General features: G+C 40.4%; 1 protein-coding gene across 2 annotated transcripts in view; it reads right to left on the bottom strand.

Annotated features, from left to right (window-relative positions):
* PALLD (palladin, cytoskeletal associated protein) overlaps nucleotides 1–27,868 on the bottom strand; it is a 308,674-nt gene that overhangs the window by 31,756 nt on the left and 249,050 nt on the right. Inside the window, exons 11-14 of one of the 2 annotated variants that reach the window (XM_065404625.1) lie at nucleotides 9,970–10,105; nucleotides 8,790–8,891; nucleotides 8,162–8,212; nucleotides 6,502–6,723 (exon numbers count right to left, since the gene is read on the bottom strand). In XM_065404625.1, coding sequence (XP_065260697.1) covers nucleotides 6,502–6,723; nucleotides 8,162–8,212; nucleotides 8,790–8,891; nucleotides 9,970–10,105 — 511 coding nt within the window. The remainder of the gene's footprint in view (nucleotides 1–6,501; nucleotides 6,724–8,161; nucleotides 8,213–8,789; nucleotides 8,892–9,969; nucleotides 10,106–27,868) is intronic. The other variant, XM_065404626.1, reaches the window with a different exon arrangement.

Here is a 27,868-nt window from a genome sequence, read left to right as displayed (position 1 = left end):
ACTGCCCAGTGGCCTGGGCAACGGTCCCCGGACCCTGCCAACTGGTGCCGCTGGCTCCAGGTATTCCCCCCAGCAATGGCACGTCCCTCCAAGATTTAACAACAGGTATTTTTAGTACAAGTCATGGACAGGTCACAGGCCGTGAATTTTTGTTTATTGCCCATGACCTTTTACTAAAAATACCTGTGACTAAATCGTAGCCTTACCCATAACAGACCAGTAGCAACTGGTAAAAGTAATAAATGCCAAAAGAGAGCAGGAGTATTCCATTTACATAAACATTTCAAGAAGTTGCAATTAGCAGACTTACCATTAGGGGTCTGTGCAGTTGAATCTAAGGAAATGAGAAAGCTCCCTTATGTAAACCTCTGTCATAAAAAGATGTACAGGTAAGTAAAGGAATTGTGGAATTACACAGAGGAGCACTGGATAAAGTAGATCAAGATAGGAGGGGAAGCTCATTAATTCTGATGGCTGCCATTACCTGTCTCCACGTTAAGCAGGAATGTAGTGCTGCATCATTTTGTGGTGATGAGAGGCAGCAAAAAGAAGAGAATTGGGTCAAGAAAATAAATGCATTTGACAGGGGTTCTTATCCCACAAAGGAGTCAGCAGCAAGCTAAGTAAAAGTGTGCTGGGATGCGCTACATCCCTGATGCTCCTCAGTGTCTGCTAGGATGGAGAATCTGTACTGATTCAAAAACAAAAAGGAGAGGGCCTTGAGCTCTACCCTGAAATATATGCTGTAAAAGAGATTTTATGTCAAATCTATGATGTATTTGTGTTTCCTTCCCTCTCCCTCCTCAAGGGAAGAGGGAGCTGCTGGGGCAATTACCTTCCTCTGGAGCTAGCCTGGAGAAATATCTTTCTTTGGAGAGGAGGCGAATAGAGAACTTGCATCTGGGGCCATAATTCTGCCATTAGGTGCTCCTCTGACTGGTGGGAAAAACTGGGAGCTCCAGGAACAAGCTCCTCTCATGGCTAGGCAGTCCTCTCTTCATCAACCAGACAAGAAGGGAGGGGAAGTTCTCCCTCTGCTCTCCCTTACCTTAATGTCTGTAGAAAAAAGTTGGGGGCAAAGTAAGTCTAAAACCACCTATCTTATCTGCTTTGACTTTTTCCATTTTCTTTCTATGCCTGACAGGCTGCAACAGTGAGTACAAGGAGTATAGATGTCCTTGGAAGGCAGTTCCACCAACCCAGACAAAGGGTTTTGTGGGTTAATTCCCAGCTGAGGATCAGAAGGAGCTGAGGGAAACACTAGTGGCCAGAAGCAAATCAGGAGCAGGTTAGCCTATGCACATACCTTACACAGGGAGGTCAAGAAGGCTGTGCAGACCAAAAGCCAGGCCAGGAAGCTCTAGGAAGAATAGAAGAGCTACCCTGTATGCCGCCTTCTTTTGAGTTTACTGCTTGTATAAGTGCATGGATGGAATGCAGCTACAGACTTACCAAGTTGGTGTCAATCTGGGTTTAACCAGAACAACAAAACCCTATCAGGAGAGGGTGATTTGTGTTCAAACCTGAACCTTTGGTCAACTCTCTTTCTCTCTCATTGTTTCTCTCTAGGCCCTGCCATACAGCCTGTATTTCCATTCAAAGAACTTTCCCACTTAGAAGAAAATATGTGTGTTCACAGTGTTATCACTGCCTATGAGATGAAGGAAAAAGGGCTACATCCACTTACTATATGTGGGCTGATGTGTTAGAACAATAAATGAATATGGATTTCTTTTTTACAGCACAGTACATATAGAGTGAAATTTTTCTTCCCCTAGTCATGAAACCAATAGGATTATTAGCATAAGGCAGGCAAGGTTGTCAGGAGTGTTATTTCTGTAGTGAGAACTCAGTGATTTAGTGAGAAAAATGTGTTCGGAAGTTTTCCAGCAACAGTCAAGCGACAAAGCAGAGCAAGATTCCAGTTAGATTACAATCTTCCAGGTTCTTCATATTTGCCAACTCTTCAAAGCCAATAATTCATTCATTTAGGGGAGTGAATGAAGGACACTTTTAAATTTCACTGAAATACAATAGACTAGGAAAACTGAGTGGAAATTTCCTTTAAAAATAGTTACCATGTCTGGTTCTTGTATTGACAGGCATTATATGTCACTATAAATGATTTCATTTCCTCAATAGCTGGTTATACTAGTTTCCCATTTTGTCTGTCAGCAGACTTGCAGAAAATCTATGGTGTTAACAGATTTGGTAATGTTTTCTCATTTGCTGACAGAGCTTTTACTGGAGACAAAAGATATTTGATCATTTATAAACATATGCTAATGGTTCTGAACAAGGACATAGCTGCAAAAATGAGTTTTAACTTGTATGCTTCACATGTCTCATAATGTTACTTGACATTAGTTGGGCTTGCATTAAGTGGTAATTATTTTGTAACACACTTCTCTCATCACAGAATCAAGAGACATGCCAAGAATTATTAAGCAGAGGCACCTATTAACTGTACCTGTTGTCCCAACTTGATACACTGATTGCTTAATACTCACTTCCACCAGGTAGTAACAAAGTTCCCATCTATGGCTTTTTATTCTGAGTGAATTTTTAATGTAACCCTTATCTGTTGTGGGTTGATAAGTAATGGTACCATCACTATTTCTACTGGAAACAAGGGCCACCTGTATGGTAAAATATTTTCCTCATATGATAGTACCTTTTATTACAAGGTACTATTATGTAGTCATTGACCTTACATTTGGATATTGTATATCTTTAATAAATTTTCAAAAACTGTGTAAGTGAATGTATTAAAAAAATGGTAGTGATTTTTGACCATGTACTGCAGATTCGGTTATTTTTAAATTGTGAATGACATCCACCCCTGTGCAGAGAGGCCAGCACAAGGTCTATGCACACTCACGTCTCACTTAACCCCTATTTTGAGGTGAATATTTCTCTGTATGGAATTATCATAATCATAAAGACAAATATCCCTCAAAAAGAACATTTCCTCTCTCACACACATTGATTCCCACTTTAACCAGAAAACAACTATCATGATAGTTATAACCAAAGGAAATTCAGATTTTAGAAACATATCTAAAGACAGAATTTTCACATCAGTATTCAACTTACATGGCATGTTCAGAAAAAAGAAAAATCAAACCAATAATCCTATTTACAAAGATCCCTTGTAATGAATGCCACATTTTAGAAACACCACAGTTCCTCCCAAATCTATTCTTTCACAGACTATTTGGGGAAAAGGTGATTCAAGTTGAGTAAATAGTTTCCAGGCTTTCATTTGCCAGTGTCAACATTTCCAGCATCAGGAAATGGCAGTATAGGAGCTCATCTCAACCATCAACCGTTTCAAAATTGCCATCTTGACATACTTAAGCAGATAAGGGAAAGAACATGTTCTGGTAGTTCCAGAGAAGTCCAGTTGACAAGAAGTTACCCAACAGCAGTGGAAATGATTCCACCCCTGGCAACTGAGCAAATCACACATGAAGCATCTCCAAGTAAACTGAATAAAAGGTCATAGCCCCAGCAGTGAGGATGACAGACCACTTTCAATTTATATATTTTTAATATAATGGAGAAATGGAGCATAATATCCCTATCACAACATACTCATATCAAGTAATGCACTAATTTAGAATGCAGTGTTTTCAGGGAACAGCCAATTGAATGCTCTCCAAATATAGGGAATGACCACAGTTCACTATGGTCCACCCAAACTGTGATTCGTAAGCTGTGGGCAAAAAGCACACTTCTCCATCAGACCACACACCCAACTACAGTAACCTAACGTAGTTGGAAACTTTTCTGTCCTGATTCATCTTCCCATCTTAATCAGCGCCCATCAAAGTCAATAAGAATTGGATCAGGCCTGAAGTTAGTTCTGGCTCCTTAATGGACTAACCCATACCACATTGAACTTTGTACATTTTAGTTTAGGAAACAATTTTTTTAATACTACCTGTGGTTAATTAAAAACTCCCTCTTTGATCTCTTCTATGTGCAGTGCTGCCCACTTGTTTGCATCACTGTGTTTCTCATTCTGTACACACATAAGTATTGCCCAGAAAAATTAGATTGAGGAAAGCCAATTCTAAGCATTGTTCTCAGCCTCCCAAGGTCCAAATGTGGGACTAAGCTGAAACGAAGTACAAGAATAAATAGTACACAAACTGAAAAGGCTATGGGATTATTTTCTTCAACATAAATAACCATAAAACTTTTTATGATTCAGCCATTCTAAAGTCAATCTACACTAGTAAAAAGTGCAGCAGCATCAAGTACATGAGGTGGAATTAAATTTGAGTTTCAGAGAGAGAATACAAAATTAAAAGAAGCCTGGGGTCCATGGCCTGCTGAGTTGGTTCTTGAGATCCAGTAACATCCCCTCAGTTTCCTAAGAATTTAAGCTTTTATTTTATTTTTTTATTTAAGTGAGATTTCAGCAGTGCTCAATGTTGGCTTAATTGACTTCAATGGGAGCAAAGTGTTTTTGGAAATCACACACTAATATTTAACTATGATGGTTGTGAAGAAAAACATATCATTATTCTCTATCTTCCTGAGTCCACAGTCTCACAGCCTGAATCAAGAGCTCAGAGATATAACCTTCCACTAATTTTTCAATGGGGTGTTGAATCTGGTGTCTAATTATATCAATTTAATTATGTCACTATGGTTATCTGGTTACTGCAAGAAGGCGATGTCCCTTTGGAATTTGCCATGATGACAACAATGACGACTACAGTTAACTATAACATGGAAATCCAGTGTGGACTGCACTTAACCACCGGGATACATTCTTTAGGATTACATAAACTATTAGAGATGGAAAGGTATTAGGTCTGTGATACACAATCTGTGGCTACTCATTTCAATCTTTTTCTAGAGAAGCAGACTACCAGTAAGAATAGGTGAAAAAGTAGGAAACACAGGCATGTTCTAGATAAAATGAACAGATCAGAAGGTTTCAGGAGCAGCAGGCCAGGAAAGCTTTTGTAGGTTACATAAAGAGGGCTGCTATTTGTAAAAGTCTCTTTGGACGTACTTATGTTTGTGAACAGATATTTCTTCTATTTGGACTCTGCAGGGATCAAAGTGACCACAACATTGCGTAACAGACTCAAACTGTTCAAAAATAAAGCTCAGAAATAAAGCTGAACATCAAGAAGTTGCTTTCAGAGAAGCTGCGCCAGTTTTCCCAACTCTAGTCCTTCCCTGGTAACACTCCAAACACATTTGGTCTTTCTATAATTTTGTGTAACACTGCATGCTAATAGCACTCTATAAACACATTTTAAAAATGTATAATTTTCCTCAAACTAAAATCCTAATACATTTATTATGTAAATTATGTAGCCCCTTGCATTTCTGGCAATTTACCAATCTGGCCTTCACTGCTGTGAAGGCTGGGCTTCAATGGAATAATCTAAATGAAAAACAGTATCTAGCCACAAGGGGACACTGTGACAACCTGCCGCACATTACTGCTTTCCTCCCATCTTCCCCTACCCAGCAGGACAATTATGAAGGTACTTGCTTTATGAATGAAGCCAACAAGGAACCAGTGCTGCTTTTGTTTTCCAGTTACCTAAATAGGTCAGTAGATTACTGGTTAATCATTAAAATTACTAAGCACAGCCTACTAAACAGGACATTTTCCTCCACACTTATTACCTAGTATCAACAGAGATTTAACATTTTCCTCAAAGGAAACCCATCCTGAGTGCTGTGCACCAAACCAGGAGATGCTATATTGTTATTTTTTGAACTTTAAAAATCTAAAAGAAAACAGTGATGCTTGGCAGAAATCTTTGCCCAGTCAATGACAGTTTCCTTTGACAAGACTTCACTGGAAGGTATGGTGGCCTTTGAGAAGATTTTCAGATGAACAACAAGCTTCTGTCATTAAAAAATAAAAATTACAGAAACATGAGGAGCACCATTACAATGTATCAGAAACATATGGGACAATTTTTGTAAGTAACCTAGGAATCTAAGTCCCATTTTCAAAAGTGACCTAAGTCTCATTGACTTTCAATGACAATTAAGCTCCTAAATCACTTTTGAAAATGGTTTTTAGGTGCTTTGGAAAATTTTACCCCCATTATATATGGCTAAGGTGACTGGGAGATGGTTAGCTGTGCATCTTTAGAGATAAACCCCAAGATGCAGACCCTCAGCTGATGCAAATCACCATAACTTCACTGGCTTCAATAGAGCCATGACAATTTCTGCCACCTGATTGGGGGGTATGGATCAGCGTTCACGTTGCACTCCCCATCAGTACCCAGCTGCCCAGGCTGTGGACGCTAATGATCCAACCAGTGGACCAAATTTGGTGATGACCTGAGGCAAATTGCACATATGCTAAGAAGAAGATGCCACCTGAGGACCTGCCCCCAGACAGAAAACTTAATATTCTTATAATACATAGAACACTTGTTATTACAGAGAAAACCAATACAATAATCAGAAGTTTCCGCACTTCTAAAGAGATTTCCTCCATCCTCTCACCTTTGCCTTTGGATTTCCAGCTACTCTGCATGTAAATGTGACTGACATTCCTTCAAAGATTTTGTAATGTTTCAGCTTCATCTCAAAATATGGTGCCACACTGTTATCAGTGGGCTCGTCTCCATGCTGCACCTCATCATCCGATTCCTCCACAGGAGACCTCTCCAGGCGGTATTCAATCTCACTGATCAGTCTCTGCTCAAAGCTGGAGACTTTATACTCCTACCGGACAAGGAAGGTTCATGTTAGTATCTGTCATCATTTACTACATAGTATGATATGATTCTAATGAATTTCTTTCCCTAGGTCTTTGACAATTGGTTAGGATCTTACATATAGAAGGAAATCGTATTTTGTAGAAGAAAAACATAACAATTTGTGCCCAAAATGAGTTCGTTATAAAACAATGAAAACATCTGGTACTAGGCATACATTTTATTTTATGTTGTCCTAGGGTCTAATTCATAAGAAAGAAAGAAAGCCATTGGTTGCTTTCCTTCCTCTCTCTTTTTTTTTTCCAAACACACAAAGCATAAAATCATATATTCTTAAACAGTTCACAAAGAAAAAAACACTGATTTTTCCTGTAGGGTGTAGGCAGATTTAGGGTGGGGTTTGTCTCCAGATGGCCAGGAGACCATATGGTTCACAGCTGGAGTTTGTGAAGAACCTTATTGCAAGTAGTACAATAAAAATACCATTATTTTGTTTACATTCTCCCTGAGCAGTGACAAAACTACGTTACTCGCATATGACGACAACTGCCATATTTTTCTCACGTCTCCAGCCCCAACCCAGTTGCTGCCACAGATTGCCCTTGCTTAAAAAACAGTGACACACACACAATACAGTATATTGTTTATTTCACACTAAACATTCCCTATATATATATATAGGGAATGTTTAGTGTGAAATAAACATATGGCATATGACGACAACTGCCATATTTTTCTCACGTCTACTGATTTGTACCCATACTCTGCATCTAGACATATTTGAGGTGGGCTTTATGGTAAGTGAACTGAAGACTAGAGAGCAGCAGAAATCTTTATTTATCATTGATTTTCTTAGGCTGTAGAAACTAGAACACCCTTTTGTAGGTTTTATATTCTTTCTAACCATTCTTTTTCTTATTACTATTGGTATCTCATGTAAAGTCTCCTTACACAGATCCTCCCTCTACAAATTAATTTGATCTGGCTGATGACATTAAGCCCCTCATCGCTACCCCCTGACTTGGTTATAGAAAATAATGATCACTTTGTGCAGGAAAAAAGTGAGAGAAAAGTTGGATTTTGGTTATAACAAACATTTTTACCTATTTCTTTACAAATTTCCCCATGAAATTTTATCCAATTATCTCATTCTACATTACTTAGATGAGCCAATGCAGGATGCAAAGCATCTTGCGTCAATGGATCTCAGAATTACTGGGGAAAGACATTTGTACAGAGAGCTATAATGGTAGTGTTGTTAAAGTTAAACTGTCTGCAGTTGCTTACTAAATATTAAATTAAACACCATGTGTGTAAATGCACCCAGAAATAAGTTATTAATGTTTGACCACTGCAGTGTTATTAAAGAAGGAGGGTAAAGGTGAAAGGTACAGGAGACAAAAAGTCAATAGATAAAAAAAGCAAGAAAGAAGAAAGATGAAAACCTTTTGATTATCCACAGGACTCATTATAGAAGCATCAAGAGAGCAAGCTTCCTGTAAGGGCAAAAAGAAAATGAAGGCTAGCAGTAAGAAGATCAAGAGGAATCCACTACAATTTCTGGGAGTTCTTTCAGAAGAAAGTACTGCATGTGGTAACATAAACAAATGAATGGCTGAACAGCAACACTGGCAACAGAGCAAAAATGGAAAATGGGTTACTTGGCTTTTTAAACAGACTTTCTGCTACACTTCTGATTTTGGTTTGCACACAACAGTACAGATTACATGCATAAAAGACAAGTTAGTCTCAAGATAACAGAGGATGTATTTTTGCCTTGAGAAACTGAAGGGTCAGGATAGGATAGGATAGGATAAAAAGAAATGAAGCTCAAAGTGGGAAGCAGACATTTGAGAACCCTTTCATCTTATTCAGTGTGGAAAAACTGAGCAATAAGCATGGCATTCTCCACTTGATTGCTTTTGTGTATAACTCACAACTTCTTTAGTCAAATCCGTCCTGTCTTGTGTGTAGCTATCCTACCATATGGAGCTCTCTAGTAGAATGTTGTCTGAAAGGAACAATGAAAAGGAAATGATTATTTTACTGTGCAAGTGCAGAGTTATGTAGCACCTGTGTAGTGGGCTCTTCGTCTGGTTCCTGTATATTAAAGACAGTTGCAGCATTGTCAGCACCCAGTAGTCGACGTGCCATCTTCTCCTCATATGTTAACCTCTGAACCAAAATAAAACAAAAAAAGGGGGTGGGAGGAAAGGAAAGTGGAGAAGGGGAAGGGGAAGTAAAGGAAAGTTATTTTTTCTCTTTTAAAAACCACACAGCAGGTAACTTAAAGAACAACCAGTGTTCCCATGGGAAAATCTGAGAATCATTCAGTTTAGCAATAAGTTAGCTTCTGTGTCATATTTTCTGTACTGCTCAAATGTATTGCTGAGATGAAAACAGGATCTTTATTTCTTAAAAATCCATCTCCTCTTAAGTTATTACTCTTATTTGTGTCATCAACATAATTTCCACAGAAAGCAATTACACTCCCAAACACAATTACCACCTCAGAGGAGAAACAAGCAGGAACAGCAGGTCTCAAAGCCCAGGCTCCAGCCCAAGTGAGAACATCTACACTGCTATTTTTAGCCCCATAACCTGAATTGACCTAGGCTCTGAGACTCGCTGCCATAGGTCTTTTTTTTTTTCCAGTGTAGACATACCCCAAGAAACCTAAGATCTGTTGATTATCAATGAGATTTCAATGACTTCTATATCACTTAGACGCTTTTGGAAATTTTGCCCCTCATTTACAAAATGGGGATGATAATCTACAGCATTTAAGTAACCTTCATTATTTAAAATAAATCACAAGAAAGATGTCAATAGCTGATTCTTAGACTACTAAGGTTTCAAAGACATTTAAAACAATCCCTTAACTGAAAAATTCACACAAGGTTTGGGAAAGTTGGTGTGTCTGAACAACAGGTGAACTTTCTCAAAGGTAAATTAGAGACTAATTTTATTTACGTCTTACAATGCATAGAGAAATAATTGGCTCAAAACCCTGTAGATGTGCACATGGCTAATCTGTAACCACATGCTTCCTATCAGCATTTCTTCCAATTGTTTGTTACACCCACTTGTTTTGTCTTGTCTTAAAATTAGATTGTAAGGTTTTTGAGGCAGGGACTATGCCTAGTGCAATGGCCCTAATCCTGATGGAGCCTCTGGGCACTATTGTAATACAAATAATAAATTATCTGAGAAACTATGCCCAATGCCCCAGTTACATGTTAGGTTTAAATACCGGCTGGCCATTGTTCAAAAGTTCTTCCTTGAAACGAAGTTTTCTTTCCAGGTCTTGTATGACAGCATCTTTTGTCCCTTGAATCTCTTCGTCAGATGCTATCCTAGCAGTTCTGCCTGTTTTCTTTGGAAATCCCCTGCAACACAATACAAGAAAGTAATGTTTTTTATTAAACCATTAAAATTTTAAAATATCTGGGTAAAATCCTGCCCTTACTGAAGTCAATGAGTTTTTGACATTGACTTTAGTAGGGTCAGGATCTCACCTACCCTGTCCAAACTCATGAAATTCAAGCTGTGAACCTGATATTCTAATTTTTTTTTTAACTATATTCTTCGTGTTGTTACCACAGTTGTTACCACAGTTATCAATAATAATGCAGAAGCTTAGTTGAAGTCGTACAATTGTTCTTCTAACTCACTTTGTTGTGATCTGAGGGTCAGTTCTATGGCAAAAGTTTAAATGTTTGTTTTGGATTTTTTTCTCAAGCATTAGTTCAAATAGGAGTTGAAATGGTGCTGAAGTGGGTGCCAACATAACACATACACAAAATAGCAAGCAAAGTTAGCGATGACAATACAACAAACATGATAACAGCGCCTGTAAAGAAGGCATGACTAGTTGAGCAAGAGTGAAAGGGAAAGGGGGGTGTGCACTGTACATATTGTTGCCCCTTTTCGACCTGAATGGGTGGTCAAATTTCAGGGCCCTGGGGACATTCCAATTGGAAGTACAAATTGATGGAGTCTGGTATTTTTTTTGATGCAACTTTGTTTATTTACAAAGAGGTATCAAGTTCTGCTTCTCCAAATGCAGGAGAAACCAAAAACAAAAGGAGCAGTTTCTTAGCTTACAGCCCCCAGCCTCGTTTTGTCTTTGATCTCTAACTTTTTCTCAGGCCATTCCTCTGGGTCAGAGCGAATGGTAGTAAAACAAGATGAAGAGCTTGCACATTTCAGCACCTGTAGGGTTGGCAGAGTAAAGATATGTATTTAACAGGACATATTGGGGCCCTGCTGAAAGAGGGCCGGGTTGAAGGTTTTCAGAAGTTTGAGTTTTACTTAACTGAGCATTCTGCAAGGTGGTGACATACCACCAAGCAACTTTAACTCTGTGTTAATGTAGAGTTTTGCCACTGAATTGCCTAGGAAAAGATACGTTATTGGTAGAAGTTAGTAGTCATTTAGGCAGCTGTTCATATCATGTCCCACAATTTGCATACTGAAACAGCCAGCACTGCCTCTCATAGGCTGGGCACCACCAGCCCGGCTTAAGTGGTCCCCCCAAGCTATGGCTCTGACCCATTCACTGTGTTCCCCCCTACAATTTAGCTCCCCCCCCACACACACACACTGCAAGCAGAGGCTAGTAAAGTACAGATTTTCTCAAAAACCACCAATCCAAGGCTTGCCTACCACCTGTTTCCATTTCCCACCCCTTCTGCAGCTGCAACCCCTCTCTCTTTCCCGGTCCCTACCTCCCCTCAGAAGTCCTCTAGCTCCTCCCCATAACAAAAATGTTGGTCAGACTGCCTGCTGACTATTCTACTGTGTTCACAGTAAGCCTCCCCATAAATTAAAAACACGTTACAACAGAGAACTCATGTATCAAGCAACATGAGTTATTAAATCTTTATTGTACAGGTGTACAAAGTTTGGATTAGATACATCAACGGTTGGGTGTTCACGGGGGCAAAGGCATTAGCATGTTCCCTCAAACTACCCAGGCAAATATAAAATAGCTGCATAGAAATGCTATCATGTTTTTTTTCTTTACTGGTGCATATGCACTGTAATCCCTCCAGACTGCACATCTGCGCAAGCAAAGAAGTGAACATCTCCTTAAATACCATGCTCAGTTTAATCTCCCAAAGATTTAGTGGATGCCATGCACTGCCTTGGGTAAAACATGACAGATTGAGCCCATTTTGACTCACACCACATCAATAGTTTGACCCCTTGCTCTGCAAAAAAGAAATTTAAAAACATTTTGGAAAATGTTTTGGAGGATCGTATGTCTCTTTAACCCCAGTTTATATGATCCCAAATTAGGATCACTAACCATATCCCGTACTCTCCTGAGGCACACCAAATATCAAAGGAATCTGACTAAGCATGTTGATTTTAAAGGACTTAGGGTATGTCTACACTGCAATTAAAAGCCCCTGGCTTGGCCCATGCCAACTGACTCAAGCTCACAGGGCTCAAGCTAAGGCTCTGTTTAGCTGCAGTATAAATGTTTGGGCTTTGGCTAGAGCCCAGGCTCTAGGACCCTGCAAGGTGGGAAAGTCCCAGAGCTCAGGTGGCAGGCAGCATGAGCCTGAACGTCTACACCACAATTAAACAGCCCCTTATTGTGAGCCCAAGTCAGGTGGCACAGGCCCCAGGTGTCTATTTGCAGTAGAGACCCCTTAGAAAGTCAACATTTAAGGAGAAGTTATGATGCAATCTTAACTAGAGTGGTGTAGCCTCAGCACTATAATTAACCCATGTTACTGTTTGTGAATACATAGTGTGTAACAAAGTTTTCTCTTCCTTGCACAGCTGGAAAATGTCACGGCAATACTGTTTCTGAAAGACTAGTCAGCCCCAGAGCCTGCTTTACACTGGGAAACTGAACCAGCACTGAAAGCACTTTTCAACAGTGTGGCCTCCTGATGGGAAAACAACTGTTTAAATGCTGGTATACAAAGAACAAAGCTGTTCTCCATACCATTGCAGAAAGCATGATCACACTTTCAGAAAGTCTCAGTCCCACTATCTGGAGTGATTGAAAATGGTTTTGTCTAGTCTGCACTAGCATCAAAACCATTTTCAGTACTTGTACAAGGGATTCACTACTGAAAATAATGGTTAAATTTTCTAGTGTAGACAAGGATATACTTATTCAGTTCAAGCAGTGTGGAACTGAACACTTCAGTCAGCCTCTGCATTTTTAAAACAGTAGCATACCAGGGTTCCCATCTACAGCCTGATGAAGTAGCATAATGCCACTGTAATCTCTGATACTGGCTCAGTGCTGGATTTTCAACACCCCAGTTTTTGAGGGTTTTTGGATCTCTGGTTTTGGTGTAGCCCATTATAAAGAGAAACGCTTTGCAAAATACGTAACTGGATCCAGGTCAGATTCCAAACATCCACACACTTTGGGGTGTTTAGACCTGGGGTTTTGGTCCAGACCCATTTTTATTTAAAAGTGAAACTTTTCTCCTATTGTGAAAATGTTAATGGGATGATAGAAAAAAATCATGCTCTCCTGGTTTGTGCTCTTGCTAGGAACATTTAAAATTATTTGGAATTTAGGATTCATAGATGATAAAGATGGAAAAAGATTCCAATTGTGTTAGAGCATCTCAGTCCATCTTCCTGTCAATACATAACTAACTTGTCAACTGCTGGTGCTGGATCTTTTAAAATTAATAATAAAATGGAGATACCAAGTATCAGGTAGTTACCTGAAAATATTTCTATCAACTGCAGTCATGTTTCCAGGATAGGGGCAGGAGGTCATTCCTTATATATAGTCTTGTACTATAATTTTAGTGTTTATTAAGCTGATATAGTAGAAATGAACTGTCAGAAACCAATACGAAAACAAGTGAATTGATGCAGAAGACTATAATTGGACTCTTTCTGCTTGAAACATTTTATATTCTGTTACTGAAAGTAAATTAATAGAGTGGGGAAATGGATAGGTTACTGTTTAAAAAACTAACATTTTCCACATCAGCTGGTGACATACAGGCTATTTTGAGAAGCAAATCACAACTGACTAATATACAACAATACATTAAGAAACAAAGCTTTCATATCACATGCTACAACTTCATATTTTAAATCACTAAATTCAAGAAGCAGCTTAGCAAAATATATCTAGGTCCCAATCATCCCATGCACTAACTGGCACACAGATGTCCAAAAAGGTATAACCTACAATAAGCCCAAGAAAGTTATGCAAGTTTCATGGAAAGAGGGGTGTTATGCTGCCACCGTGCCAGCACTATTTCAGTTTTGCACAGCACATGGGAGCTCGCATGGAAGGACTGTGGTCACCCAAGGCTTAGGCTTGGTGAGGTCAAGGCAAGATAACATGTAACCGCCACCTTTCATTTAAGATAGTGGTAAGAAATACTATAGCACTTCTATAAAACAATAGCAGCCCCACCCAAAAGACAGGCACACTTCCCAGAACAAACTCATACATTTCACTGCCCAAAAACAAAGGCACATGTGAGACCGCTCAGGAATTCAAACTATACGGGAGAGAGGGTTGGCTGAGTATTGGTTTTAATAGAGATGTGCATGTCAGAGAGAATGAGACAGAGAGAGAGAGAGAAGCAGAAAGAAAAACACCACAGAAACAGACAGAGGCCCTGCGTACACTACAGGCACTACAGCTATGGCACTGTAGGAACTCTACCTCCGTAAGCAATGGTAGCTAGATTGATTAGGTTGACATAGCTGTGGTGCTGAGGGATGTGGATTTTTCACACCCCTGAGCACTGTCGCTATGTTGACCTAACTGTTAAGATTGGACCAGGATACAGAGAAGGAGCAGAAAGTCAGTGACAACCTGAACAAGCACTCAGAGCATAGCCCTGAGAAAATCTTACAGAGAGCTTTTGGGACAAGGCTGATTGAAAAGGGGTTGGAGCTGTGAGCAAAGAAGCTATCTCCTATTTGATTCCTCCAGTGTTCAGAGAAACAGGCCTCTGTACATTCTTTGTAAACAAACAGAATTGCATCACAGATACCCATCTCACTCATCAATTTCTACTCCTAACAGAAACAACCTCCAGGGCCCCGAGCTTTGGCCACACGCTTGAGTCAAAGGGGGTAACAATATGTTTATAAACAAAATTTATGTAGATTTACAAAACATGAATCAAACAATGGAGGTAGCTACTTCAGGCAACCTGCCTTTGACATATAACTATAAAAAAATGTATACAGCTAGCAGCCCTCAAAAGCCTTAGCAAATAGATATGCCTTGTAACAACTCTGGACTGTTTTGGACTGGGGCTGGAGAGAGAAGGGGAGATGGGAGAGCTGTGACCCCTCATGGAGATGATCTATTCCTATTCCAAAGAGGATGGAGCTCGGCTGTTCTCAGTGGTGGCAGATGACAGATCAAGGAGCAATGGTCTCAAGTTGCAGTGGGGGAGGTCTAGGTTGGATATTAGGAAACACTATTTCACTAGGATGGTGGTGAAGCACTGGAATGGGTTACCTAGGGAGGTGGTGGAGGCCCGGCTTGACAAAGTCCTAGCTGGGATGATTTAATTGGGGTTGGTCCTGCTTTGAGCAGGGGTTGGACTAGATGACCTCCTGAGGTCTCTTCCAACCCTGATCTTCGATGATTCTATCCCCGTTTCTTAAATCACACTTAGGTACACCAAAAGAAAGTTACCTTTTCAAACATACATTTTTTGACATGAGCTTCAATATGGCTTCAAGAAAATGGAGATAAATAGAAAGACATTGGGTGTGTATGGTCATAAGGGTGGTCATGCTATTATATAGCAAAGACAGAAGAGAAATAACACTGCAGGGACCTGAAAAGTGGGCCCTTACGGAATGGGAGAGATTCAGGAGACAAAGCTTTGGCCCCATCAGGGATTACATATGCCATTGCCACAATCTACCCCTTCCCAATGGAACTCTGCCATTGGCCAGTGGTGCCCACTCATCTCATTCACCGTTGGATTTACAATTTACCCTCCAAGGCATGGCCCCTGTAATGAGCAACACCAGTTCCCTTCATGGTTGTTGCAGTCAGTTCAGACCACCACCTCAAGTGATTACCATTCTACTGCTTTGATTGTCACCCAAACCATCTATTCACTGGCTTTTGCAGTGGTTTCACCGTCGCTATGCACTTATCTGGACACACTGTGTCCTGAGCATTTTCTTCTTGTTCGTGGCTGCTCCCATGCCTATGTTTAGCCTATTCTAGGGAACAATAAACAAAATGCTGCTAATTTATTTGTGCATTTGAATGTGAATTTTTTGTCTAATGTGATTTTCAGTGCACAGTGGGAGGATTAAAGCTGTAGGACACAATAAGAAAAGGCAGACTTAAAATATAGGTGCAAATAACTGTCAGCACAAAACTGTGGCTGAAAATTTTATGCTGTCTTTCAAAATCAGGCCGAAATTTCCATTGACTTCAAAGGGAGCTTCAAAGGAACTCAGCACCTCCAAACCCCCCTCTTATTTAGGGGCCCAGATCTGGATTTAGATGCATAACTTCAAGCATATACATTTGAATTCTTTTGGCCAGAGAGGGCACAGGGAAACTGCCCATAGACACTCCACATATTTTACTTTTAATTATTTCACATGCAGAAACTTTTGACAGCAGAGAATTTTGGAACCTTGGCTCAATTCCAGCCTGTTTTGAATACTCACTGTAACATTTATTTAGAAAGCAGGCCAAACCAGCAACACTTTTCATGCTTTGATTACAGTGTGCGCATTGGATGGGATTCTTTCCACTCCTCCTTCCCACTGTTCTGACAGAGTAAACAAGGGCAACAGGCTGGCGGTTGTTACAGTCCCAAGGATGTGTTCTTTTTTGCCATCAATGTTGCTCAGTTTCACAGAAATCCAAATGAACATTAATTTGATTCTCCTTTTATAACCAAAGCCTTACAAAAGTCTGTTCTGGCTTCCAGCACATGGAAAATTCCCATCCATGTAAAGTATTTTCAATTACTTTAAAATGAGGAATTATGGTAAGCATGGGTCACAAGCTTTGAAGCTGCAGCTGCACATAAAGAACAAATGTTTTTAGTTTGGTCGTCATACATACTATGAGGTTTTAAAACCCCAAAATTCAGCTCCTCTCAGTAGTGCTAATTAAATGCACTTGGATTAATGAAGGACTGCCTACGGCAGAGTCTTGACTAAGGGATGATACCCTCAAAATGAAACAAAGGTAACAAAGTTCACCTACTTCCCCCAGGAAAGTATCTTAACAAGAAAAAGGCAAGAGACTGATTAAAAATCAACCTTACCCATAGATCAGCTAGGATGAAACCAGGTATGCACAATACATATTTCCCAGCATGTTTGATCCTTTTTTCAGAGATTCAACAACAAAGAGGGAGCCACTCACCTAAAAACTGGGTTCATATCACCCAAGACTGTCATTTCTGCAAGGCATGCAATTAAAATGCATTTTCACCTAATAAAAACCACAACCATCTTTTTTTTAGTTTCAGATCAAGCCCACTCCACTTGTGCAAATTACCAACTTATTTAGGTTTTCATATTGTCATTCATCACCACAAGTATCTGAGGACCCAATCAGTAAAGATATTTAGGCACCTAAATATCTTTGAAGATATCTTTGAAGATCTGGGCCTGAGTGCCTCCTGGCTCCTATAATTGAGATTATGTCATATCCATTGTGAAACATTTTTCCAAGGATGGGCAGGCACATTTGATTTCAGTTTAAAAAAAATCCAGCCCTTTCTGAAATTCTGGTAATCTAGGCAAAATAAATCTTAACGCATGCCCCCCACCCATACAATTATTGTAAAGGTTGTGTTTGGAACAGATAGTCATGAAAATGAAGAGATTAATATAGCATTGACTGGAGCCAAAGTTAGAGAAGAAGGACACACGCGAATTTCCCTACTCAACACAGCCCATGGATCTTAGTCTGAAACACTCTAGTTATTGCAGTCCTGGGTCTCTCTTGAGCAGTGACTGACAAACGTGCCAAATACATGTGATGTGAACAAACATCCACTAGGGACTGAGAGGAGGCCAAACTCAGTCGTATTTGTGATTTATCCAAAATCAACCTTGGTCTCCAATTGTTGAAAGGCTAGTGCACTAAGCACCCCTGCCACCAACACACCATAACTTGTTTTTATATACAAAATCAATTAATATCTGAATAAAAAGAAAAGAAGCTTCTCTGACTGATTTACAGACATTTATGTGACATCCCTTCAGAAATTATTTGTCTGAAGTAAAGTTCTGTGCTTTGGCCAACAGGGACAACATGTATAGGATACTAGCCAGGTTGGTAGGCCAAAAAGCTACAAAACAAGGTAAATAAATCAGTACACACTCCCTCTCTCCAACAGAGTGCACGTGCATCACCAGTTTGTTTAGATTAGACTGACAGTAAGTCACTGGTTATTTTTAAATGTTTTGCATATGCATCTTCAGCAATCATTTGGAAAAAGAAATGGATAAAAAGCATCTGGAAAATAAAGCCTTCCAGATGCAACCACGGTCAAGATGCAGGAGGTCAGGATTTTGGCTACTGCACCAACCTCGAGTGTCTTTCCACTTGATGTAAAATTCTTGGTCTGTACTTTACTTAGCCTTGAGTAACTCACAAGTAAAGTAACTCTCACACTGAGAATAATGGATGTTTTAGTTCACCAGCAATTAAAAACAAAAACAACAACAAAACAAAAATAAGAAAACACAAACCAACACCACATTTCATTTGGGTCAAACCGAAAATGAGATTTTTTGGAATTCTCAGAGTATCAAAAAGTAAAAAAGTTTAATTTTGGGTTGAATGAAACATTTTATTCAACCCAAAACAAAACATTTTATTTCATTTCAACTTTGACCATTTTTTAAAGGTTTTTGTCTGGATTTTTTTTTTATTCAATAAAATTGAAGGAAATTTCAAAAAATTATCTAAAACCAAAATCTCAAAATGGTTTGACATTTTTGGATTTTTTTTTCTTTATGTGAACAATTTGGCAAAACCAACACAAATTCACAAAACATTTCAGTGTAACTGAACCTGCATTTTTTGCCACAAAAGTTTGCCAAAATATTTTTGGACATCATTATTCACACAAATATTTGGTTTATATTTGTGACTTGGGCACAACTTGGCATTCAAAGTTCAAAAGCATGTGTAAGGACGGGTGATTAGAACCTAGATCTGCAGAGCCTGTGACAGCTGACAGTCCCACAGTGACACCAGGAAACAATGCAGAGGCACAGCCAGCGAGCACTGTGGAGAATAAGCGCCGTAGGAAGTACCACCCAAAATGACCCAGAATGACAGTACCCTGCGGTGATTGGTGATTGGCCAACCACCGTATTTAACCCTGGAGAGTGCCCCAGGAGATTGCCTGGACAACAAAACAGACTTTGGGCCTGATGCAACCCCAGACTGGTCTCTGACCCCAGCCTGATCCTGAGCCTGACTCTTGCCTCCTGATTTTAGCCTGCTATCTCTGATCTCCAGTCTCCAACCCTGGCTTGACTTTGACCCAGCTCTTGCTTACTGAACCTGGTCTATAGCAATCCCTCTGACCCCTGCTCAAAGACTACTGTCCCTGATGTGTGGACCCCAGCCCAGCTCTGACCACTAGGCCAGACCACCTATGCCCCAGTCCCTTACAGTATGGATATGTGGTGGTTGTATTTAGTCATTTTCTTTTAAGAAGAATGAAAAGAAGATATTTTCGGTGGTAACTCGTGTGCAAATTTCATTAAATTTAAAATTTCCGTTTAAAAAAAAACATATGGATGTTTCATAGGACAACCGAGGAGAATCTGCTCATATCCTTGATAGCCATACAAGACTTAGCTTCCTAGAGAGCTATACGTGGAGCTCAAGATGAAGGACACAGGGAGGACAATAGGGCAGGAAGCTTTTAACAATAGGAAGCTGTGTGGTCTACTGGGAAAGTCATTGGGTGAGGAGTCAGGAGAACTTGGTTCTAATCCTGGTTCTGCCACTGAATTGCTGTGTGACCGTGGGACAGTTACTTCACTTCTCCGTGATTCTGTTTCCCCTCCCACCCTTTGTCTTGTCTATTCACATTGTAAGACCTTTGGGAAAAGAGCTCTCTCTGTGTTGTGCAGTGCCTAGCCCAATGGGGTCCCAATCTCTGCTGAGGCCTCTAGGTGTTACTGTAAGGCAAAAGAACAATGGGGTTCATTAGTTTAGCAGAATGATAAATTGTCATTTTCATAAAGGGCTCCTATAGAAGTTCTCTCCCTTGGACCTGTGACAAATCCTATGACTGCAAACTAGAAAACTAAAAAACAAAAACAGCCAAACCTGACATTTGCTGAAATTCAGTTCATTTCAATGGCAGAAAACTTTCACTTCAGATGTATTTTCATGAGCCCCAGAGATAAGTTTGGCAGGGATGAATGAACATTACAGAGATGAGATGAGCTCCCTCAGAGGCAGGGAAATCACCTTAATCTTTACCCTCAATTTGGTGGTGGGATTTTTAAGCAAGGGGCTCTCAGAAGCCCCATCCAACACATGAATGTTTTGGCATAAACCACACTGACTATAAACTCAGTTTGAGCAAACTGTGATAGTCAGAATTCACAACACCAGGAAAATAAATGCCAGATTTATATAGGACAGCAATAAATTGTGTTCTAAAGTGGGGGATGTCCTTCGTAATGAGGGACTGAGAGTTATATGGTGACAACACGTACATAGGTGGCTGTCCCTTATGATGCTCACCATCATCACTGACAGATGCAGGGAACCTGGAGGTCAGTAAAACATTTGGCTTATCAGTAGTTACTGAGGCAAAGTTCAATGTACAGAATAAGTCTGGAAGAGCAGACCAGCTGCTTTGGCTCAAGTAAAGGCAAAAACATTGCACTGTTCTCCCTGCATTGTTCCTTATCCCCATAACGCTTTGATTTACAGTTTTGAAGAGCATGGAAACAGCAATTAAAATTAGCATCAGTAATTATGAAAAATACAGTTTGTTAATTTTACAGACGTGTTCCAAAGTGATGTTTTCTTTTCTCTTTAAAAGGTTTAGTTAAATAGGAACAGCAAGTATGAAGTTAAGTCAACAGTCATGTCCTTTTAAAAACTCTGTGCATCATGATATTCTCCTCTGTTAGTGACCTAGGCAACATTACTGAAGAATGCAACTGCTGGAAGGAAAGAATTAGATATGTCCTACAGTCAAGATCCTTTTAAACTGATATATTCATAACTGAAAATGCATGTTTATTCTACTTTGAAAGGGATGCCATCTGTCATTGTCAGACGACTAATTCCATGCTTTCTTTCTAGTGGTTTACGCTTTGCATTTATAGAATCGCTCTGTGGGCCAAAATTTTGCTGTCAGTGACACCCATCCAAACTTACTGACGTGCATGGGTGCAAATCAGAGAAAAATCTGGGTTTGTATCAAACTTTTGTTGTGATGGCTGATGAAACTTAGGTTCTAGCCTCCATATATTTCTGTCAGAAAACAAAATGGGCACAATTTTGGATTCTGTCACATGTATCGTTCCCCTTGAAGTTAATAGGGTTATCCTCCACATAGCTGAAGGCTGAGCTGGACCAATAAATCTACTAATACGTAGAGTTCTTTAGAATAGGAAAAACAGAGACCCCCAAGTACAAGGATTGAGCCATAGGATATTGGCCAAATTCCAACTCAGAAATAAACAATATTCAGCCCCCACTATTTCTCTCTAAAATGTTAATTGACTACAGCATTCTTCACTTCCTCTCTAAATGTTACTATACGGTGGTAAAAACTACTGTGTTCCATCCCAAATGTGGCTGCATTTGATGGATGGGTAAAGTGATCCCTATGTCCCTTACTAATCTCACTAGGTGAAAGTGTTAGTGACTGTAAAGTGACTTGACCACCCTGGCAGTACTAAGTATTTTATTCAATTGCCATTTTTTCTCAGTAAAATTGTGCAAATAAATATTTAATGATGAACTAGTACGAGGTGGTCCAACCAATGGCCTGAGGGAAGGGGAGCCAAGTTGGGAGGAGGGGAAGTGTGGAAGGGGAGCCAGGCTGTGGGAGTGTAGAACAGGGAGAAGAGATGGGACTGTATGAAATGGGGAGTAGAGCTGAGGGAGGGGAGTGTGGAAAGGGCTGGGACTGCATGGAATAGAGAGCAGAACTGGCGGAGTGCTTGGGGCTCCCTTGAGGGCTCTGGGAGGGTCAGGCTGATGGTGGGGGGAAAATATGAAAACATTATTGTTCAACTGCTGTTGAAAACAATTTGATTTTTGTTACTTCAAGCACTGCCCTTGCTTAATACTTTTGTAAAAAACAAACAAACAATTTCTACCATACAGAATGCCAATACATGGTAGATCATAGAATCATAGAAGTTTAGGGTTGGAAGAGACCTGAGGAAGTCATCTAGTCCAACCCCCTGCTCAAAGCAGGACCAACTCCAACTAAACTGCAATGTTTCTCACTCAGATTTTTCCCAGGGGTCGACCAGGCCAAGCTTGCCCCCACCAACTTTTTCAGTTCTTCCAATGCCACTGACTGTGCAGGGGAACCAGTACCACATAGCCCCCTGCAACCCAACTCCTCATGGAAAGCCCCAGCATACAAGCTGCAGCCCCCATCCCTGTAGCTGCACCACCTGGGGCTGGAAGCTAGGGAAGTGCTGAGGCCTCCAGTCCCCTCCCCTCCCAGCCCACAGCACCAGGACTCCAGTAGGGGCTCACCTGTTGGGCAGGGATATGGGCACCCCAGCCCATCACTCCCAGTGAGGGCGGCGGGTCCCTGGCCATGGTCTGCCTGCACTATTGTCCCAGGCATTGTCAGGAGGGGAGGCGGCAGCTGCTGGGTCTGTGCAGCCTGAGAGCTGGTTGGGTGGGGGGGAGAGGTTGGATTCCCTGTCCTCTCACCTCATGGCTCCCTGTTCCTGCCTTCCCTATGGTTAGTGCAGCTGGCACCCCATCCCTTCCCGTAGGCAGTGGAGAGGGGGAATTTTACCTCTGCAGAGACAGTGCACTGACCACAGTGAAGCCCTGGCCAGAGTCTCCTCCCTGAGTTGGGACGAGTAGGGACATGTGTACCATTTGAAATATTCCTGGGGGCACCCTTATCTTGAATAGTCTCCTATTTAATTTTATTACTTCTTAACCCTACATAGAAATGCTTTAATGGCTAAATCCCAAATCCTAAAAAAAGATCGGATTCTAGAATCTGGAATGATATTTCTGTATGTGGCCCACAAAGGTGCCCCAAAAGTAGCATCTGGCCCACAGCATTGAAAAAGTCAGACCACTCTGAACTATTATATCCAGAACTGTTCTTCATTTTATCTGAATGTCAGACACTTGTGAAGTAGACCCAGAAATCTACTCAATTAGGTTTTTGTTGTTTCTCATAGTTCTGGACAGTCAGACTATAAATCTATACACTGGCAGCAAACTAGCTCATCAAAACCATCCAACTAGAAACCATATTGAACAAACTGGTTCAGACGCTGTTTCCAAACCCATAGCCTCTGGGGGCTCCCTAACTCATGGGAATCCTATCCCATTGTCATTTCAACCCAGTGTATTACTTCTTGCGCATATTTCCATGCCACTTAATTCATTCCTAGATTCATAGTTTATATGGCCAGAAGTGACCACTGTGATCATCTTGTCTGACCTCCTGCATAAAACAGGCCATAGGACTTCCGTGAATTAATTCCTGTTTGAGCTAGAGCAAACAGGAATTAGGGTGTGGAATAAAAGTTGCTGTATGCTGACGTCAGACTCATGAGAGATCAGGATGTCTCCTTTGACACTTTGACCTTATGTGGGCTACTTCAATCACATGTTTCTCTTGCCTTCTGTTTTACAGGAAACTTCCATCCTTTTTGTCTGTAACCAATGTTTAATTTGTGCCAGGGTTTGACAGGGCTGAGCCTTGGCACCTCTAGGCTTGGCAGTTCATAGCCCCAGCACCTCTGGGCTTACTGCCTCAGTTATGAATGTAAAAAAAAATTTTTTTGCTTGAGTCCCAGCACCTAATAACTTGAGCCCCAGCACCTCTAACTATAAATTAAGCACTGTCTGTAACCCTATCCAACCCCCCCATCCCCAATCTAGACACATTACTTATTCTCTAGTCCATATTTGTACCCAGTTGGCATGGCAAATCCATTATGGGGAAATGGAGAGAAGGCTGCATGCTCAACTGTGGGACCCTATGAAATAGAGTTGTGGGGGGCTACATGCTTTGCTTGAATCTTGGATAGAGCTGGTCCAAAACTAGTAAGTATATTTCATGAACATTTTTTTTAAATAAATGATTTTTTTTCTCATTTCATTCAACATTTTTCATCATATTTTGGCTAAATAAATTCCAAAACAATTTTTTGAACATTTTTCAAAAATTTTCAATTGTTTTGTTTCAGTGGGGGAAAAAAACCACCACTTTCCGAATTTTATATTCCCCATTCACAATCTTTTTTCCCTAGTGGAAAATAAGTTAAAAAGTAAGAGAAAGTAGGATTTTGCCCACCAAAATGAAATAAAAAATTCCTTTTTTTATTTTCAATTTTTAAAAATTTAATACTAAGACCTTCAACAAACATGGAACTAAATTTGTGAAAATTTCAATTTAATCAAAAAGTCATTTTTTGATGAAAAAATGCCAAAATAATCCAGCCAGTTCTGAATCTGAATTAATATAATATTTCTTCATTACATTCAAATGAAGAGAGCATCAAAGAAATATTACAAATATACAATATATACTAATGTAATCAGAACACCAAGAAGTATCACTTTTAAAAGTATTCCACGAGAATTCCAACTCATCTGGGTGACAAGTTATTTAGGTTATATTACAGATTTATAATAATAATTATAATTAATGGAGATATCCTATCTCCTAGAACTGGAAGGGACCTTGAAAGGTCATCGAGTCCAGCCCCCTGCCTTCACTAGCAGGACCAAGTACTGATTTTGCCCCAGATCCCTAAGTGGCCCCCTCAAGGATTGAACTCCCAACTCTGGGTTTAGCAGGCCAATGCTCAAACCACTGAGCTATCCCTCCCCCCCATTCTGACACAAGACTAAGCAGTTCAAAAATCCCCTTTTCTTTTTTTCAGATCTTTGACTACCATTGTCACAGGAAGCCAGTACAGAGGCAGAAGAGAGTGAACTATCATGTGAAGACCATACACACAAACATGAGCTGTGAATATCTGATGTGGATATCTGTGGACAAATTGGAGAGAGTCCAGGGGAGGACAATGAAAATGATTACGGGGCTGGGGCACATGACTTATGAGGAGAGGCTGAGGGAACTGGGGTTATTTAGTCTGCAGAAGAGAAGAGTGAGGGGGGATTTGATAGCAGCCTTCAGCTACCTGAAGGGGGTTCCAAAGAGGATGGAGCTAAGCTGTTCTCAGTGGTGGCAGATGACAGAACAAAAAGCAATAGTTTCAAATTGCAGTGGGGAAGGTCTAGGTTGGATATTAGGAAACACTATTTCACTAGGGGCTTGTCTTCACTACCCGCCTGGATCGGCGGGTAGAAATCGATCTCTCGGGGATCAAATTATCGCGTCTCATTGGGACGCGACAATCGATCCCCGAATCGATGCGCGTACTCCACCAGCCCAGGTAGGAGTAAGCGCTGTCGTCGGGGGAGCCGCGGCGGTCGATTTGCCGCCATCCTCACAGCGGGGTAAGTCGGATCGGATACGACGAATTCAGCTACGCTATTCGCGTAGCTGAATTTGCGTATCTTAAATCGATCCCCCCCCCCAACTGTAGACCTAGCCTAGGAGGGTGGTGAAGCACTGGAATGGATTACCTAGGGAAGTGGTGGAATCTCCATCCTTAGAGGTTTTTAAGACCTGGCTTGACAAAGCCCTGGCTGGGATGATTTAGTGGGTGTTGGTCTGCTTTGAGCAGGGGGTTGGACACTAGATGACCTCTTGAGGTCTCTTCCAACCCTAATATTCTATGATCCTCAAGTATACTAGGAAAGTGGCAAAGTAATACCAGCAATAAAAAGACAAGAGAGAGGGGAAGGCATTGAAAGTGACCATAAAGTTTGCTGCAAGAATGCTCTCTCTCTTAATAAAAGCAGTTGGTAAGAAAGGTAGCTAATGTAAAGTATTTAAAAAACAATCAAGGATCCAACCCTACTCCCATTGATGTCAATGGTAGTAAAAATCTATTTTAAAGCTGAAATTCCATTACTTTAGACCGCAGCTTATGCTGGACTCTCCAATGTTGATAAAGATACTGCTCATTTCCATCTACAGAATGCATTCCACACTTTGACTAGTTCATTTTCAGCAACACATAATGTATCATTTGTAATCCCATTTAATAGATTGGGAAATGGAGACAGAGAAATTAAATGACTTGCTCATGATGCATGTCAGAGTTGAAATTACAAGTGCTCGATCTCAACTCCAAGTTCAGCATCCAGACGACCACACTACAGTGTCTTACCAAGGAAACAGTGTCTTCCTTTTAGAATCAATGGACATCAATAGCAAGGCAATAGGAAGGAGTATAGGCCAGGATTAGACTGCTGATTATCCAGGCTTTTTCCCTTTTACAGGCTGCAGAGCTGACCAGCTTCTGCTCCTCCTACATTGCTGGAGCTGATTGGCAGTCAGTTAATTTTGCTCAGTCTAGTCTCATCTATACTACTAACTGGCTCTGTCTATGGAGACCCATGCAGGCAAGCAACAAACATGTACTGGAGTGAGTGGAGGGTGAGAGCTCAGAAAAAAAGTGAGTAAAGCGAAGAAAAGGGATAGGAGAGATGGTCTAATTGTTGTGGTGTTAGCCTGGAACTTGGGAGACCTGGGTTCAGTTCCTCCCTCCACCACCAACTTGCTGTGTGACCTTGAGCAAGTCATTCAGCCCCTCTAGTGCTTGAGTTCTCCATCTGTAAAATGGGAGATATCCTCACAGGGGTGTTGTGAGAATAAATACATTAGAGTACAGGTGCTCATGTACTACAGTAATGGGGATCATAGAAAGATAGAGATGACAAAGAAGAAGGAGGAGTGAAGGGGAAACGGAGGTGGCAAGAAGGGATGGGACAATAAATTAGAAATTTTGGGAAGACAAATATGGAAAGTGAGAGATTGAAAGAACTTGGGGGAAAGAAAGACGAGAAAAAACACAGGAAAGAGTGGCAGCGTAGATAGAGGATGATGAGAATGAGAATACTGTTAAACAAGACAAAGGGGAAACAGACACTGAAAAAAACTAAGAAAGGATATGATAACATACAGTAACAGGAAAGAAGAAATTTGGTAGGAAAAGAGAAAAATAAAACTAAAAATTAAAGAGACAGAACAAGTTGATTTTTGAATTATGTAATAGATCTTTTAACATCACCAAATGTTATAATTAAAATTACAATGTTTTGTTTACATTGCAGACAAATTCATTACTATCTTTGAGTTACTGACAGAATTTTTCCAAAAGTGCCTTAGGAGGTCACACACAAACAGCTACACTGAGTTCTGGTAAAATACCCAGGGCAGCTTGGGACCTTTGTGGGCTGCACCAATCAAAAAAACAAAACAAACAAACAAAAAACACTATTCCAGGGCTGCATGTACCTGCAAACCTGTTCCTGAACAAATACTAGAACTGAGTATCACTAGAGGAATGGAGCCAATGGAAAGGAGGAGACAGGAAGGCAAACAAAACAAAGTTAGAGTGACTGCAAGAGTGAATGAAACTATTCATTTTCTCCTTAACTCTGTTTATTTTGTGATCAAATATCATAAGACGACACAGGATGTAAATCTAGAGAAACACTTTTTAAAAAAAACTTATACCAGAATTACTACTCTGGTGTCCATCTTATCTCTCCCTTGTCTTCCATCACATACCTTGGAGTGAAATAACAGAAGTTCCTACTGCACCAAAACTATAGCTGAGCAAGTTATCTTGATACGGTGAACATGTTTAGAAAGCCCTTAAACAAAGTTATAAATAAGCCTTGGAGCCAGCTATTCTCATTTTTTGTTCTTTAGCATTTCTCTTTGTTCTCCAACAATGGAATGAGAATCTAGTGCCAATGGAAAGACAAACTGAACTGCTCTGGGCTTTTGGCATGCTCCAGAACAATATTTTAGCCTTGCGGGGAGACAAAAGGGAGAGAAAATATCTGG

Source organism: Emys orbicularis, chromosome 5 (assembly GCF_028017835.1).
Source record: "Emys orbicularis isolate rEmyOrb1 chromosome 5, rEmyOrb1.hap1, whole genome shotgun sequence".
Taxonomy (NCBI): domain Eukaryota; kingdom Metazoa; phylum Chordata; order Testudines; family Emydidae; genus Emys; species Emys orbicularis.
Note: the sequence above shows the minus strand (reverse complement) of the source record. Positions and strands in the feature narration are given on the sequence as shown.